We start from the raw sequence: 19,557 nt of genomic DNA, 5'->3' as shown, positions 1-19,557 counted from the left end.
TCCATGACAAGGCTCCAACCTGCAAAGCTGATCTGGCAACAGCAATCAGAGAAAGTTGGAGCCAGATTGATGAAGAGTACTGTTTGTCACTCATTAAGTCTATGCCTCAGAGACTGCAAGCTGTTATAAAAGCCAGAGGTGGTGCAACAAAATACTAGTGATGTGTTGGAGCGTTCTTTTGTTTTTCATGATTCTTTCTTCTTTTTAATATTTATTTCATTCATTTAAAAGAAAAACAGAAAAGCAAAAAACAAAAGCACCACAATACCAGAATGAAAAGGAGCAGAAAGAAGAACAAGTCTTATGATTTCTGCCCCTTTTAACAATACAATCTTTCAATATACAGCATCATAGTCAACATTATTTAACAGATTGCATTTCTTTAACTTGTCACACACCACTGACCCATTTCATAATTATGACCATTAATTAATAGATTACATCACTGACAGGTTATATTTAAACTTAAGACACTCCAAACATTATTAACAGTTTACTTTTTTTTTTTTTGACTTTCTTGCAGCCCACTGACTTACTTCATAGTTTCATACTTACTTAATACATCTAATTTAATATGTTTTTTAAATAATTTAAGTGACCTTAATTCTTTAATTTCTTTATTAAGATTGTTCCATAATTTGACACCATTTACTGCAATACTCCTTTCCTTTACTTTGGTTCTAAATCTTGGTTTTTTAAAGACTTCTATTCCTTTCAATTTATAACTACTTACTCTTTTTTCAAACATATTTTGAATGTTTGTTGGTAAAGCATTTTTATTAACTTGGTACATCGTTTGTAATATTTTCAAATCAACTAAATCATGAAATTTAAGTACCCTATACTTAATAAACAATGGATTAGATGGATCTCTAAAACCACTGTTACTAATCACTTTTAAAGCTCTTTTCTGCAAAATAAATAAAGGTTGTATATAGGTTGTATATGTTGATCCCCAGATTTCTACACAGTAAGTTAAATATGGGACAATCAATGAATTGTACAATGTTAATAAACCATAACTATTTAATGAATATTTTACTTTATGCAAAACAGCAATGGCTTTCGCTATTTTTCCTTTTATGTAATTTATGTGTGACTTCCATGTAAGATCTTCATCAATCATGACTCCTAAAAATTTCATTTCTTTTACCCTTTGTATATCCATTCCATCTATTTGTAATGACACATTATTTTCTTTCGCTCTATCATTAAACAATATGAAATTTGTCTTATTAATATTTAGTGACAATCTGTTTATATCAAACCAATGTTTAACTTTTTCCAACTCTGTATTTATCACTTGTGCTACTTCCTGTATATCTGATCCAGAGTAAAACAGCGTTGTATCATCAGCAAATAAAATGCTGCCAAGCACATTGGATACATTCACAAAATCATTGATATACAAAATAAACAGTTTGGGTCCAAGTACCGATCCTTGTGGTACTCCATAAATAATGTTACACAATTCTGATTTGGTATTATTTATCTGAACAAACTGTTTTCTATTTTCTAAGTAGCTTTTTACCCACTGATGTGCAACACCTCTTATTCCATATTGTTGTAACTTGTGGAGCAATCTTGAGTGGTCTATAACATCAAAAGCCTTTTTCAGGTCAATAAAAATACTTACAAAATAATCCTTATTATCTATTGTTGTTGATATTTTCTCTATTAGTTCCATAATTGCCATAGCTGTCGAATGTTTTGTTCTGAATCCATACTGAGCATTATTTAAAATATGATGTTTCTCAATAAATTTATCCAATCTTGTTACAAAAACTTTTTCCATAATTTTAGAAAACTGTGGAAGCAATGATACTGGCCTGTAATTAGAAAAATTATGTTTGTCTCCATTTTTATATAATGGGACTACCTTAGCAATTTTCATTTCATCTGGAAAAACCCCAGTTGACAGAGACAGATTACAAATATAAGTAAATGGTTCAATAACAATTTCTATTATACTTTTTACAGTCATCATGTCTAAATCTTCATGGTCAGTTGATCTTTTGCTTACACAGTTTTTTACAATATTTCTTATTTCATCTTTTTCCACATTGTCCAGGAAAATACTATTGACCGTATTTACCAATGTACATAATTTATCTTCTATTATTGGTTTATTTCCCACCAGACTTGACCCTACATTTGAAAAATAATCATTAAACCCATTTGCAACTTCTTTTATATCATATATCTCTTTATTTTCCTTAACAAAGTAATTTGGAATAGTTTCTTTCGTTCCATCACTATCAATCACACTTTTTATAATTCCCCATGTTACCCTCATATTATCTTTACTCTTATTTAGTTTTTCACTGTAATAATCTTTTTTTTGTTTCCTAATTATTGTTAATAGTTTATTTTTATATTTTTTGTATTTATGTTCTGATTCCTTTGTTTGCAATTTTAAAAAGCACCTGTATAAATAGTTTTTCTTTGCACAAGCATTTTTTATTCCCTTTGTCAGCCATGGTTTATTTACTCTTTTCTTACCAATTTCAATTAATTTACAATTTTTATTGTATGATTTCATCAATATTTTCATAAATGAGTTATATGCTACATTAACATCACTGACATAAACTTCTTCCCAGTTTTGATTTTTAAGGTCATATTTTAATGCCTCTAAGGCTTTTACTGACTTATCTCTTTTAAAGTTTATATCAGTTTTTTTGTTGTACCTATTTTTATATTTAAATATTGAAAAAATTGGTAAATGGTCGCTAATATCTGTCATGAAGATCCCATTCTTGATAATTTCATCTGTTCTGTTTGTAAATATATTATCAATTACCGTTGCACTTTGCGATGTAATTCTGGTTGGTTTTGTTATCAAGGGGAATAACCCCAAACTATACATTGTATTCACAAAATCACTTAATCTTTGGCAGCTGGAGCTTTCTATGTTAATATTAAAGTCCCCACACATAAAAAGCGTTTTGTTTTTAATTTGATGGAATAATTCAATTATTTTATCTGTAAATTTCACAACACAAGAATCTGGTGCTCTGTATACACAACTAATTAAAATATTCTTAGATGTTTCATGTACAAGTTCCACTGTTACAATTTCTATGACATCATTCATAATTGTCATTTCTTCAACAATTGTACACATCAGATCTGTTTTTGTATACAGAGCAATACCACCGCCTTTTTTATATCTTCTGTTTACAAAATACAGCTCATATCCCTCCATTTGAACTTCATCCATGAGATCATCTTTAAGCCAAGATTCAGTGATTGCAACAATACTAAATCTATTTTTAAACTGATTTAAATAATCTTTTATTTGTGACATTTTACAATACAAGCTTCGACTGTTTATATGTATGAGTGACAGGGTATCTTCTGCAATTTTTTCACTATTCAGCTGTTCTACCGTATAATACTCACAACCAATCGTTTTTAAGTCAAATATACTTTCATCAATATTAGTGTCTATGTCATATATTTTATCCTCTGTTTCCATGTTTGATCTGATTTTTTGTTGGTCCAATTACCAACAGATGTTATATTTGATTGTCTATTCAGGTCTGTATTTCGTAAGGTCCTCCATGTTTTTGATTTGTATACCGTTTGTTCCTTCTTTCACTCTAATCCACACCCTACAATTCCAGACCCATGTAGCAACAATATGTTTCTGTTTTCTTAGTAGTCTTGCTTCCCTAGCAATATCTGCCTTTTTTTTGTTAGATGCTCATTTATTTCCATAATTTTTTCCTCAGAATTGAGTGATTCCATATTTTTTTCCCTCTGCTTGGTCTAAAAAAGTAACCGTTACTGACTGCCACAATTTTTTTCTTGATTTTTTATAGTGTTTCTTAAAGCCAGAAAGTTGCCATTTGAAATGACTTTAGTTTTGTGTCATGTCTGTGATCTGCTTTTTTTCCACAAAATTAAACAACTGAATGAACATCCTCCGAGGCCGGTGATTCCATAATTTTTGCCAGGGGTTGTACTTCTAATTTTGAACGACGCCATTTCTGTTCTAGAGCTCTTGCTTTATGCTTGAGGTCACGCAGATAATCACTGAACCAAGGTGACTGATTTGGGGGAGCGCGGTTTTAACACAGGTGGTGCAATCATGTCGAGTGTAGTTTTGAGCACTAAGTTTAAACTATCCACAAGTCTGTCTACTGACTGGGTATTTGTCAAATGTGAAGCTAAGACATCAGGCAGTCTCGCTTCGAGTTCAGTCTTAGTTGAGGAGTTGATGCATCGCTGTAATTATATATAAGGTTGTTGTTCCACTAAACACGGCAGCGAAACTGTAAACGTAATAAGTGAGTGATCAGACACCACTGATGTAAGAGGCATGATGTCAATATTCATGACAGCAATATGTTTAGATCTTCAACTGAACAGCATGGGCTCAGTACAGCTAAAAACATAACAAAAACCACACTACACTTCTTGTACTTTATGTTTGTTTTTTATAACTCCTTGTGTATTCACTCATTAGACTTTACCATGTTGGGTGAGGTCCAAAATCCCAAGGTATAAAATCACACCAGTCATCAAGTTCACAACTAGAAAAGACAGTGAAGTTGACAAGAACTTTGAACTACCATGGATCCTGATCGGGCGATTGTCCCCAGGTTAGACACCAGCTCCTCTTGGTTCATCCCCACTCCTGTGTCCTGTAAAGATTAAAAGAATCCTGGGCTACATTTAATGTTCTTCAATGTTAAAGATAAGGCATATGTTTTCCCAAATAACGCTAATCCTATTAAAACATCATTAGTAATCAAACAAACCTCAGTGTTCGACTCACCTTCGATGATCCATGTGTGAGAAATCTTTTTTAGAAAAATTAGTTTGAAAGATTAACCTATGAGAATAAATAGGGCAGCCATCCCAAGATATACAGCCCCAATTCCAATGAAGTTGGGACGTTGTGTAGAATGTAAATAAAAACAGAATACAATGATTTGCAAATCCCCTTCAACCTTTATTCAATTGAATACACCACAAAGACAAGATATATAATGTTCACACTGATAAACTTTGTTTTTGTGCAAATATTTGCTCATTTTGAAATGAGTGCCTGCAACACATTTCAAACAAGTTGGGACAGGGCAACAAAAGACTGGGAAAGTTGATGAATGCTCAACAAACACCAAATTGGAAACAGGTGAGTGTCATGATTGGGTATAAAACGAGCATTCCCAAAAGGCTCACCCATTCACAAGCAAAGATGGGGTGAGGATCACCACTTTGTGAACAACTGCCTGAAAAAAATAGCCCAACAGTTTAAGAACAATGTTTCTCAATGTTCAATTGCAAGGAATTTAGGGATTCCATCATCTACAGTCCATAATATAATCAAAAGATTCAGAGTATCTGGAGAACTTTCGACACATAAACGCAAGGCTAAAAACCGACATTGAATGCCTGTGAACTTCAATCCCTCAGGAGGCACTGCATTAAAAACTGACAACGTTGTGTAAAGGAGCTTACTGCGTGGGCTCAGGAACATTTCAGAAAACCATTGTCAGTTAACACAGTTCATCGCTACATCTACAAGTGCAAGTTAAAACTCTACCATGCAAAGCAAAAGCCATATATCAACAACATCCAGAAACGCCGCCGCCTTCTCTGGGCCCGAGCTCATTTGAAATGGACAGACGCAAAGTGGAAAAGTGTGCTGTCGTCTGATGAGTCCACATTTCAAATTGTTTTTTGGAAATCATGGACATCGTGTCCTCCGGACAAAAGAGGAAAAACACCATCCAGATTGTTACCAGTGCAACGTTAAAAAGCCAGCATCTGTGATGGTATGGGGGTGTGTTAGTGCCCATGGCATGGGCAACTTACACATCTGTGATGGCACCAACAATTCTGAAAGGTACATCCAGGTTTTGGAGCAACACATGCTGCCATCCAAGCACCATCTTTTTGAACTTGACTTGAACTTATTTATTTGGCACACAACTCGTCAATAACAAAAACTGATACACAAGACAATTCCACAGTGACATCTGTGACCAAAAAGGGGGTCGCCCACCCTATATATATATACATATATACATACATATATATATACACATATACATACATACATACATACATACATATATACACACATACATACATACATACATACATACATATATATACATACACATATACATACATACATACATATATATACATACACATATACACACATACATACATACATACACATATACACATATACATACATACACATATACACATATACATACATACATACATACATACATACATACATACATACACATATACATACATACATACATATATATACACATATACATACATACATACATATACATATACATACATACATACATATATACACATATACATACATACATATATATACACATATACATACATACATACATATATACACATATACATACATACATATATATACACATATACATACATACATATATATACACATATACATACATACATACATACACACACATTACCAACCCCCAGACCAAGCACACAGGCGACAGTGGTAAGGAAAAACTCCCTCTGATGCATTGAGGAAGAAACCTCAAGCAGACCAGACTCTAAGGGGTGACCCTCTGCTTGGGCCATGCTACAAACACCTTTAACAACACAAACTCAAATCCCATTAACATAAACATATCAAGTGAACACCGTGTCTTCGTCTACATACATATACAGTATACACACACCAACATACACCTACACATACATACAAACTTACACACACACACACACACACACACACACACATATATACATATACGAGGTCTGTTAGAAAAGTATCCGACCTTATTATTTTTTTCAAAAACCATATGGATTTGAATCACATATGATTACATCAGACATGCTTGAACCCTCGTGGGCATGCGAGAGTTTTTTCACGCCTGTCGGTTACGTCATTTGCCTGTGGGCAGTCTTTGAGTGAGGAGTCGCCCACCCTCTCGTCGATTTTTCATTGTTTAGGAATGGCTCAGAGACTGCTGCTTTGTTTGATAAAATTTTTTTCAATAGCTGTAAGGCACAACTGAGTGGACACCATTCGATAAATTCAGCTGGTTTTCGGTAAAAATTTTAACAGCTGATGAGAGATTTTGGTCTGGTAGTGTCGCTTTAAGGACGGCCCATGGCGCCTGACGGTGATCTGCGTTTCGAGGCGGCAGCGTCTCGCTGTTTCAAGTTGAAAACTTCCACATTTCAGGCTCTGTTGACCCAGTAAGTCGTCAGAGAACAGAGAACTTTCAGAAGAAGTCAGAATGAGGAGTTTATTCGGACATTTCATTGTTAACGGACATTTTGTAATGAAAGAACGTGCGGGCAGAGTCGCATGTCGGGCCGGACCCGACCGCGGGGCGTCGCGACAGGAAAAACACCTCCGTTGGAAACCTTAACGGGCAAGTTGGAACATGCCCAAGAACAATTTCTCAGTTACTCACTTGTTGAAAGCCATCAAAAGCCGCCTGAATTTTACAAATGGTTTTCAACACGGAGGTGTTTTTCCTGTCGCGGCACACACAGATTCGTCGAGTCGTCACGGAAACGACTCGGCGAATTTGCGCACACGTCTTTCATTACAAAATGTCCTTAAACAGTGGAATATCCACATAAAGTCCTCATGCCGGCCTCTTCTGAATCTTCTCTGTTCTCTCACGACGTCCTGGGTGAATTAAGCCTTAAATTATGATGTTTTCAGCTTGAAACAGGCCGACGACGGCACCTGGAAGCGCTGCGCGACGTCCCGCTCCGTGGGAAGTCCTTACAGCGACAGAAACACCCCATAATCTCTCATCAGCCGTTAAACTTTTCACCGAAAACCAGCTAAATTTCTCGAATAGTGCCCACTTGGATATCCCTCACAGGTCCAGAAAAAATTTTGATAAAGCAACGCGCGCCGTCTCGAGCAGCATGTGAAACAAAGGAATTCAGCCGAGAGGGCTGGACCACATCTCACTCAAGGCCTGCCCACAGGGAAATTACGTCACCGACGCGTGAAAAAACTCACGCATGCGCACGAGGGTTCAAGCATGATTGGTGTAATCGCACGTCATTCAAATCCATATAGTTAAAAAAAAATAAATAAAAGTGTCGGTTTCTTATCTAATACACCTCGTATATACACATATATACACACACATTCATACATACATATAGATATACATACACATATACATACACACAAATGAATGTTACTGAACAAGTTCACAATTACAACTGACAACACAAAACTCATTGTACTTCATTAGATACATATCTTGAAAACATCATTTTTTATATTGATTTTTAAACTGATTGATATTTGGACATCATCTGAGTTCATCCGTCAGGTTATTCCATAATCTAGGGCCACACATGGAGACACAGAAACCTTTCCTGGTCGTCCGAGCGCCAGCAATTTTAAAATGATACAAGCCACGTAAATTATATTTTCCTTCTCTCTCAGTAAAATATTCTTGAATTCTAAATGGCACTTGTTTATTTTTCACTTTGTGCATTAACTGAACAGTCTTGAATGAAACCATATCATTAAGTTTTAATATTTGAGATTTAATGAACAGTGGGTTGGTGTGGTCTCGATAACCTGCATTATGAATTGTTCTTAATGCTTTTTTTGAAGAATGAATAATGGTTACAATGTAGTTTTGTAATTGTTGCTTCAGCGCAATAAGTCAAGTAGGGTGCAACCAATGAACAATAGAGAGTATGTAGTGCTCTGCAATCAAGAACATGCTTTACTTTATTTAATACTGCAAAACGTTTTGATACTTTCATTTGAATATGCTGAATATGAGCTTTCCAATTAATTTTTTCATCAATAATGACACCTAAAAACTTATTCTCTTTGACACGCTCTATGTTTACCCCATGTATATTTAACTGAATTTGTATGTCTTTCATAATTTCCAAATAACATCAATTTAGTTTTAGACAAATCTAATGATAATTTGTTAATATCAAACCATCTCTTTAACTTTATCATTTCTGTTCCTAAATCAGATAATAATTGTTGCAGATTTTCCCCCGAGCAAAACAGGTTTGTGTCATCTGCAAAGAGCACAGTTTTAACCAGATCTGAGACTTTACACAAATCATTAATGTATAAAATAAATAATTTTGGGCCCAACACAGATCTCTGTGGTAGCCCACAAATGATGTCCAGATATGAAGAACAGTATTCCTCGAGTTTAACAAACTGCTTTCAGTTTTGTAAGTAGCTTTTAATCCTACTCAGAGCAACCCCTCTGATCCCATACAGTTCCAACTTTTGAAATAATATATTGTGATCAATTGTGTCAAAAGCCTTCCTTAAGTCAATAAATAAACCTGCAACTATTACCCTTTGGTCCACATGTTTATTGATCTCTTCTATGGAATCGAGCAATGCCAGTGTCGTGGACCTTTTTGCTCTAAAACCCTATTGACTTTCATCAAGCAAGTTGTGTCGATCTATAAATTTATCCAGTCTGCTGTTGTAAAGTTTTTCCAGTATCTTTGAAAATTGTGACAATAGAGACACAGGCCTGTAGTTAGTAAAAAGATGCTTGCTGCCAGATTTGAATAAAGGTATCACTTTTGCCACTTTCATACTGTTAGGAACAATCCCAGTTTGAAATGATTTGTTAAAAATATATGATAATGGTTTTGTGATTTCATTAATTATTCGCTTTACTAAGGCCATATGTACCTCATTATGATCCGTTGACTTTTACATGTACTAACTATGTTAATAATTTCCCTTTCATCTACTGGGCTGAGAAACATTGTGTGTGCATTTCTGGCAATTAATTGCTGATTTTCCAATGTACAGCTGCCAGATCTGGCCCAACATTAGCAAAAACTTTATTGAAACTATTCACTACTTGGCTCATGTTATATTCATCTTTGTTGTCATAACTATAAGTATGTTGGATAGTTATTTGATTTGGGTTTATTTGCTATAATACCATTCAATATTTTCCATGTTTCCTTTATATTGTTTTTATTATCGTTTAGTATTTTTCCAAAGTATGATTTTTTACAGTTCCGCATAATAGTTGTTAGTTTATTTTTATAGTCGTTATATTTAACCTCTGCCTCTCTTGATTTACTTTTAATGAATTCTCTGTATAGCCTATTTTTCTTTTTACACGCCTTTTGAAGACCTTTTGTTATCCATGGGTTAGCTTTATAGTTATTTTTATTATACTGTATAATTGGACAATTTTTGTTAGATATATTGAGAAATATGTTTTCAAATTTGGAATATGCTAAATTCGCATCTTGCTTATTGTAAATGGGATTCCAATCCTGTAAAAGTAAATCATTTTTTTAAGGCAGTGATAGCTTCTTCAGATTGCAGGCGCTTGCAATGTTTTTTTTCTCAGTACATTTTTTATTAAACTTCAAATCAGTTACTATAAAAATTGATAAATGGTCACTAATATCATTAATTAATACGCTACTTAGTGTTTTGGTATCAATATCATTTGTAAATATATTATCAATGAGAGTAGCTGAATATGAAGTGATTCTTGAAGGCCTAGTAATTTTTGGATATAGATTTAGACTGTACATAGTGTTAATGAAATCCTCAGTTACTATATGCTGATGCGGGTTTAAGAGATCAATGCTTATATCTCCACAAACAAATACTCGCTTATTACCCATCTGTGAAAACAATTTCTCTGTCCAATTTTGAAATTCTTCAATTTTAGAGCCAGGAGCAGCTAATAATTATATTTTTGCCTTTTCCCATACCTATTTCAATTGTGATGGATTCCAAAATATTTTCCACAGCCACAGTCATTTGATCTTTAATTTTGTAGATAATCCTTTTGTCAACACACAAAGCCACTCCTCCTCCTCTATTTCATCTATTCAGATGATTAAATTCATAACCCTCCAGCTCATAGTCTGTGTCATCACCCTCTATAAGCCATGTTTCCGTTATGGCAATTATATTGAATGGTTGACAAAATTGTTTTAAATAGTCTTTGATACTCCCAAAATGTTTGTACAGACTCCTGCTATTAAAGTGGATTATTAACAATTTCCCATCACTTGAAATGCAGTTATTGTATTGTTCCTCTGTGTAATACTGAGTTACTATCTATGAAGGAACAGAAATGATTGTCCGGATCTATCTCATATTCCAGATCCTGTATATGATGCTCAGTATACTGAAAAGGTTGTAATTCCACATTCTCATAACCATGTATGATCTCAGTTTCAATTTCAATTTTTTCAATTTATTTTCATTTATATAGCGCCAAATCACAACAGAGTTGCCTCAAAGTGCTTCACACAGGTAAGGTCTAACCTTACCAACCCCCAGAGCAACAGTGGTAAGAAAAAACTCCCTCTGAGGAAGAAACCTCAAGCAGACCAGACTCAGGTGAGGAAGCGCACAACCAAACCTATGTAAAAAGTGGGAGCAGAACGCACATTTACTTGACACCATCATCAGAAACTGAAGCTGCAGATACCAAAAAAGAAAAAAAAATGCCTCATTTCAATGTTTCTCATCTTGTGTACTTTCCTCATATCCTGAGACTAAGGCCAAGAGAAAAAGACAAGAAAAACACATGATTAAAAATAATGGAAGATAACCACAATAATCAACAATCAGTCACATCCTCCAGTATGACATTCAACCACCAGGTGGCAGAAGAGAAGCGATCATTCCTGCATTTGGAAATGCAAAAACAGTGTCCCTGTTCTAACTGCAAAAAATTACCAAAATCAGGTGTATTCCCTTATTGAGTCAACTGTGGGCTGGCTGAACACATCTGAGCTGATCTGATCTAAGTAGCTTGGGGACAAATGGAAAATGTGCAGTACTTTGAGTCCTGAGAACCAAGATTGGGAAACACTACACTAGAAGACAAAGTCAGTGGGGGTTTCAAAAGTAGAATCCCAAATGATCAGAGCTCATTCAGGATGCAGAAGCTGCTGTACCTGGATAGTGAAGGTGCCCTTTGCAGCATCGGTCCGCAGGTGGATCTCCAAAGGAGCCGCATCAGTCCTCGATGTGAGCAGTTTGTAGCGCAGCTTTTCCAGGGCGTCACTGCCATTAGAGATCAGCTCTCTGATAAACACCTGATGCATGAAAAACAACCCAGAAAAGTCAGAAGAGAAACGACAGCAATGACAATAAATTAAAGCTTTCTTCTTGCCTCTTTCTCTGAGTACAGCGACCTGGCAACAATGTCCAGCAGCTTCTTAGTCTCTGCCTGAAATTCATGCTTTGAGAAATCCCCTGTAAGGATCAGAGATAAAACACAACATTCAGATCCTCTGAACCCCAAAGCTGTGAGCTGGAACATGCAGTGGTAGTTTGTACCTTCCACTGACTCCGTGTCACTGATGATGGTGTGCAGCGGCTCCTCCTCTGGAGCTTTTTCTGCCTCCTGGGTACTGTAGCAAAAGTGCTGTCCAAGGTTGAGGCAGGGCTGCTGGGACCTCCAAATCCTGTGCTGTGCCACCTGCAAACCTGATGATGAGAGGAGTAAGCTGGTGAAGCAGCTGCTGCTTTTCTGGTGGTTTAACAAAAGCTTTCTTAATTGAATAATCCTTTTATGTATATTCCAAATTGAGCTTGAAATCAGGTGCCTCCTGTACAATGTCGACATCATGATGTACTTCTTTATCTCACAGTAACCACAGTGGCTTCTTATTGGATGCCACATGACATGGCAGAATACTGTACAATATCAACAGCTCGTATTTATAATGACATCTGACATAAATTATACATATTAATGTCTGTGTGTATTGATGGAATATTTTAATAAGCTCTACAAACTCTGTGACACCGGCTGTTTTGTTTGACGGTTTACAATAAATTATGTCTCTTCTTATTTTTCTTTTTTCCATGTCACCAATATCAGGCTTGACAGTCTAGGATGTTAATCCCACAGGCTGGCAAATGCAACTGCTCCATCCCCACATCTCAAATGTAAAGGGACATGTGACCAGGTGAAAACTTTTGTGACTTTCAGTGGGGTCCAAACTCCAGATGTCTCATGCACAATACCTATACTAAATGAACTGCATTTATATAGCGCTTTTCCATCTGCATCAGACGCTCAAAGCGCTTCACAAATAATGCCTCACATTCAGCCCAATGTGAGAATCTCCACAAACCTAAAGGAAGTGTGTGTGCCCCCAGTCTCACAACTGTACAGGGACATCAGAAGAACCAGGGGCCTCATGTACAAAGCGTGCTTATGCACAAAAACCTGGTGTACGCCCGTCTCTATGGAGTTAAAATTGTCTCATTAATATTTGTAAATGCACACAGGGTGATCTACAAATAATCACTGATTTGCAAATGTGTTCAGATATCCACAAATGCAAATTTCATATTTGTAACTTGTAAATTGGTCTTTGCAAATAATGTTGTATTTGCAAATATAAAACTTAATTTGTAAAAAAAAAAAAAAAAAAAAATACATTTTGTAAAACTGGAAATTGTATTTGTGAAATGAGTTTCAGCATTTGTGGATCACCAATTACACGCATTCATCGCTTTCCTCTGCGACGTCATTTTGAGACATTCTTTTCGCGAACACAGATCCACAAACAAATGCCGACTGATTCACAATCACATTTTGCTCCATTTTGTTTTGACGTCAGTGACTTGGTCTGTAAATAAAGACGCGTTTCTGAGCAATAAATGTGTTAATGTCAATACTTTTTTTTTCCCCAAAGTAACTTGCTTTGATAACTTATTGTTAAATCTCAAATGTGGGAGTTTGTGCATTTACTGACGTTCACGCACAAAATGTTGATTCGGTTTTAATGACTGTTAATTAACGTCATCACTGAACTCGAACAGGCTTAAAACACATTAAAAACATTTGTTTTTCATCCAGATTTTAATGTTCAATGGACAAATTTAAAATATGAAATCTAATAAGATAATTATTAAAGGAGTCATATTGTGCAGAAAGAATCAGCCTCCAAACTCCCACAATTCTGTTTTTAGAGACATTCTTTATATCCTTTTGTCATTGTACACATAAATACAATGAAATTTGCCTGCATTTAACCCATCCAAATTACACTTAGTTCTCCCAATTTAAGACCAATTTACAGCTTAATACCTCGATATGTAACAAAAATAACCGTGTTGTGTGGGCCACCAGAAGAGGAGGTACTGCTGGCCCACCACCAGAGGGCGCCCTGCCTGAAGTGCGGGCTTCAGGCACGAGAGGGCGCTGCCGCCACGGACACAACCGGGAGCGACAGCTGTCACACATCAACTCATGACAGCTGTCACCCATCATTTCATCACTCCATAAAAGCCGGATGTCATCTCCACTTCGCTGCCGAGATATCATCTACCTGTGAAGGTAATTCTCTGCTAAACTGAAAACATTGACTAACAGTCTGAACTTCTTTGCAGCCGTTTTCCTGTAAGTGTTTCCTTATCTGTGGGATTGGCGTTTGGTGTGATCAGCGACGGCTTCGCTTCACCCCCCAACCAGATAAGTGGTTGACAGGAGCTGCACGTGTGTGTGATTAGAGGTGGAGGTGACTTTCCACCTTCTGACTGTTTTTGTTACTGGGTGTGCACACACCCACATCTCACTGTTTGTGCTCCTCGCCAGCAGTACCAGATCCGATAGTTGGGGACGGTGATCACCTGGGAATTCGGGACTTGGCGGCTCCAGTATTCTCCGGGTTCTGTGGCGGTGGAAATCATGTGGTTCCGGCTCTTATCAGGACAGACGTCTTCTATCCTCAAGCCTGCCCACACGTCACCTTGGTGTATTGACTGCTGTCAGATTCTGTGATTGTCTGTATCATCATTGTGCACATTCACAACATTAAATTGTTACCTTTTGGCTCATCTATTGACCGTTCATTTGCGCACCCCCCGTTGTGGGTCCGTGTCACTACACTTTCCCCAACAGGATATCTCGGCCAACGTCATGGATCCCGAGGGGCGTCAATCATCTGTTGGACAGCCAATAGAAGAGCAGGGTGCACAGGCGTCGGCTGGAGGCGTGATTGGTGAGTTGCAGCACATCCTCACCGCCTTTACCGCTCGGATGGACCTGATGACCGAGCAAAACATCATCCTTAATCGCAGGATGGAGGCTCTCACCGCGCACTCAGGGTGCTGCTGCAGCTCCTCCTCCTGCCGACCCAGTGCCGAATACAGACATTCCACTGGTCATTCAACAACCCACCCCCCACCATCCCCTGAAGCATACATAAGCCCCCCAGAGCCATACGGAGGTTGTGTGGAGACATGCGCGGACTTTCTTATGCAGTGTTCGCTCGTCTTTGCACAGCGTCCCGTGATGTACGCGTCTGACACCTGTAAGGTGGCTTACGTGATTAATTTGCTTCGAGGTAAGGCACGCGCTTGGGCTACAGCGCTTTGGGAACAAGGTTCACGGCTCCTTGCCTCTTATACTGGGTTTGTGAGGGAGCTCAGAACTGTTTTTGATCACCCAAACAGAGGCGAAACCGCGTCTACCGTGCTGCTGTCAATGAGACAGGGGCGCCGGAGCGCAGCCGAATATGCAGTCGACTTCCGCATCACGGCTGCAAGATCCGGCTGGAATATGACTGCGCTCCGCGCCGCCTTCATAAACGGACTGTCGTCGGTCCTGAAGGAGCACCTGGTGGCTAAGGAGGAACCGTGGGATTTGGCTGAACTTATCGATTTGGTTATACAATTGGACAATTGGTTAGAAGAACGCCGACGGGAGCGAGGCGAAGGGCGTGGTCAGGCACAAGCCGTCCCTCTTCCTCCCGGGTCCGAAAGAGAGCTGTCTTCCCCACGCTCCACAGCCACAGCGCTCCGTGTGGCTACAGCTCCCCCTGCTGACGATGCTAGGGACACGAGCAGGGCCACATTCAGACAGAGGAGGCTGATCCGCGGGGAGTGCTTTGTCTGCGGCTCGAGTGAGCATCAGCAGAGAGTCTGCCCCAAATGGTCAAAACACAAACGCCCGCCCTTAGAGACTGGGCTGAGGGGGGGTCAAAACATTCACGTGGGTCATACACATCTTTCAACACGACTCCCAGTTACAATCCTGAGCGGGGATTTAACCCTTGAAGCCCCAGCACTGGTGGACATGGGGTCAGAAGGGAATCTGCTGGATAGCAGATGGGCAAGGGAGGTAGGGCTCCCTCTGGTGGCGCTTTCTTCGCCAGTGAAGGTGCGAGCACTAGATGGCACTCTTCTCCCTTTTATCACACACAAAACACTACCTGTAACCCTGGTAGTGTCTGGGAATCACCGGGAGGAGATTGAGTTTTTTGTAACTCCTTCTACCTCCCGCGTGATTTTGGGCTTCCCATGGATGATTAAACACAATCCCCGGATTGACTGGCCGTCTGGGGTTGTGGCTCAGTGGAGCGAAACCTGCCACCGGAATTGTTTAGGATCCTCGGTTCCTCCCGGTGTAAACGCTAATGAGGAGGTTAAAGTCCCTCCCAATCTGACGGCGGTGCCGGTTGAGTACCACGATCTTGCTGATGTCTTCAGCAAGGATCTGGCGCTCACCCTTCCCCCGCACAGTCCGTATGATTGTGCCATTGATTTGGTCCCGGGCGTTGAGTTCCCGTCCAGCAGGCTGTACAATCTCTCACGTCCCAAGCGCGAATCAATGGAGACCTACATCCGGGACTCATTAGCTGCCGGGTTGATCCGGAATTCCACCTCCCCCATGGGTGCAGGTTTCTTTTTTGTGGGCAAGAAAGATGGTGGACTCCGTCCATGCATTGATTACAGGGGGCTGAACGACATAACGGTTCGTAATCGATACCCTTTACCCCTGTTGGATTCAGTGTTCACGCCCCTGCATGGAGCCCAAATTTCACCAAACTGGACCTCAGGAATGCGTACCACCTGGTTCGGATCCGGAAGGGAGACGAATGGAAGACGGCATTCAACACCCCATTAGGTCATTTTGAGTACCTGGTCATGCCGCTCGGCCTCACTAACGCCCCAGCGATGTTCCAAGCTTTGGTTAATGACGTCTTGCGGGACTTCCTGCACCGATTCGTCTTCGTATATCTGGATGACATACTCATCTTTTCCCCGGACCCTGAGACTCATGTCCAGCATGTACGTCAGGTCCTGCAGCGGTTGTTGGAGAACCGGCTGTTTGTGGAGGGTGAGAAGTGTGAGTTTCACCTCTTTGTCCTTCCTGGGGTTCATCATCTCCTCCAACTCCGTCGCCCCTGATCCGGCCAAGGTTGCGGCGGTGAGAGATTGGCCCCAACCAACAAGCCGTAGGAAGCTGCAACAGTTCCTCGGCTTCGCAAATTTCTACAGGAGGTTCATTAAGGGCTACAGTCAGGTAGTTAGCCCCCTGACAGCCCTGACCTCTCCAAAAGTCCCCTTCACCTGGTCGGATCGGTGCGAAGCCGCGTTCAAGGAGTTGAAACGCCGGTTGTCTGCACCAGTTCTGGTGCAGCCCGACCCTAGCCGCCAGTTCGTGGTTGAAGTGGACGCCTCTGACTCAGGGATAGGAGCCGTGCTATCCCAGAGCGGAGAGACCGATAAGGTTCTTCACCAGTGTGGCTACTTTTCTCGCAGGTTGACCCCAGCTTTTTTAGCAATCCTGTGAATCACTAAACTAGTATTTAGTTGTATAACCACAGTTTTTCATGATTTCTTCACATCTGCGAGGCATTCATTTTGTTGGTTTGGAACCAAGATTTTGCTCATTTACTAGTGTGCTTGGGGTCACTGTCTTGTTGAAACACCCATTTCAAGGGCATGTCCTCTTCAGCATAAGGCAACATGACCTCTTCAAGTGTTTTGACATATCCAAACTGATCCATGATACCCGGTATGCGATATATAGGCCCAACACCATAGTAGGAGAAACATGCCCATATCATGATGCTTGCACCACCATGCTTCACTGTCTTCACTGTGAACTGTGGCTTGAATTCAGAGTTTGGGCGTTGTCTCACAAACTGTCTGCGGCCCTTGGACCCAAAAAGAACAATTTTACTCTCATCAGTCCACAAAATATTCCTCCATTTCTCTTTAGGCCAGCTGATGTGTTCTTTGGCAAATTGTAACCTCTTCTGCACATCGTTTATTTAACAAAGGGACTTTGCAGGGGATTCTTGCAAATAAATTAGCTTCACACAGGCGTCTTCTAACTGTCACAGCACTTACAGGTAACTCCAGATTGTTTTTGATCATCCTGGAGCTGATCAATGGGTGAGCCTTTGCCATTCTGGTTATTCTTCTATCCATTTTGATGGTTGTTTTCCATTTTCTTCCATGCGTCTGTTTTTTTTTTTTTTTTTTTGTCCATTTTAAAGCATTGGAGATCACTGTAGATGAGCAGCCTATAATTTTTTGCACCTGCGTATACGTTTTCCCCTCTCCAATCAACTTTTTAATCAAACTACGCTGTTCTTCTGAACAATGTCTTGAATGTCCCATTTTCCTCAGGCTTTCAAAGAGAAAAGCATGTTCAACAGGTGCTGGCTTCATCCTTACATAGGGGGCACCTGATTCACACCTGTTTGTTCCACAAAATTGGCGAACTCACTGACTGAATGCCACACTACTATTATTTTCTACTTTTTTTTAATTTACTAATAGCCCAATTTCATAGCCTTAAGAGTGTGCATATCATGAATGCTTGGTCTTGTTGGATTTGTGGGAATCTACTGAATCTACTGGTACCTTGTTTCCCATGTAACAATAAGAAATATACTCAAAACCTGGATTAATCTTTTTAGTCACATAGCACTACTATTATTCTGAACACTACTGTACATAGCATATGCATCTAGTTTCGTTGAATTCAAATGTCGCTGTGTTATGATATTGTCATTAAATATCTCTCAGTATATTTATAACTGCAGTTTAATGCATGTTGCAGTGCCACATAAGTCAGAAGAATAAATATCTTTTGTTGTGTAAACATCACTTCTTTTTAAATGAACACCTGAAGAAAATTATTAAAATAATATTGCTCAACTGAATCTTAAATTTTTACAGTATTTCAATCAAACAACTTCAATATTTTTCGACAGAGGAAAAACACTGTTCGGTCCAAGGCTTTGCCTTTAATTCTTAAAGTTAGCCGGCTAAGCTATCTCAGCTTACCTCCAGCAAGGGAGCGCGTAACAGCACGGCTGCTCAGCCCGCGTGCACATGAGGGCGCGAGACGTGAACCGATCCTCTGAAAAGCAAACCGAACCGAAACCAGACAACGGAACATAACGGAGAACGAGGCAAGAGCTCGACCGGGTCGACCTACCACACGCAACACACGAGGAACTCTGCAAGCAGGTCCAGAGACAGCCAGCGCGTTGCAATGACGTCAGAAAGGTGTCTGTCACACTGCCTAATGAAAAGCTGTACTGGATCACAGTCTGGATCCCTCCCTGGTGTCCTTCATGCAGTCAGTCCAGTGATTGTGGAAATGAAGTCCAAAATTCTAACACCTTTCTTTTTTTCTTTTTTTTTTACACCTGTTGTGTTAGGTTCTTTTATCACGGTAAGATCTTCAAAAAGAATTGGACAGGCAACGGACTTCAAAGTTTAGATGTTGTTACACT

General features: G+C 39.2%; 1 protein-coding gene across 1 annotated transcript in view; it reads right to left on the bottom strand.

Moving 5' to 3' along the window:
* Positions 1–19,287, bottom strand: part of trap1 (TNF receptor-associated protein 1) — a 31,600-nt gene extending 12,313 nt beyond the window's left edge. Inside the window, exons 1-5 of the mRNA XM_034190448.1 lie at positions 19,103–19,287; positions 12,341–12,490; positions 12,174–12,256; positions 11,956–12,096; positions 4,581–4,652 (exon numbers count right to left, since the gene is read on the bottom strand). Of these exons, the coding sequence (XP_034046339.1) occupies positions 4,581–4,652; positions 11,956–12,096; positions 12,174–12,256; positions 12,341–12,490; positions 19,103–19,217 (561 nt within the window). The 5' untranslated portion in view covers positions 19,218–19,287. The remainder of the gene's footprint in view (positions 1–4,580; positions 4,653–11,955; positions 12,097–12,173; positions 12,257–12,340; positions 12,491–19,102) is intronic.
* Positions 19,288–19,557: the final 270 nt, after the last annotated feature.

Source organism: Thalassophryne amazonica, chromosome 16, assembly GCF_902500255.1.
Source record: "Thalassophryne amazonica chromosome 16, fThaAma1.1, whole genome shotgun sequence".
Taxonomy (NCBI): Eukaryota; Metazoa; Chordata; class Actinopteri; order Batrachoidiformes; family Batrachoididae; genus Thalassophryne; species Thalassophryne amazonica.
The sequence above is the reverse complement of the archived record's forward strand: the minus strand, read 5'-3'. Positions and strand labels throughout refer to the sequence as shown.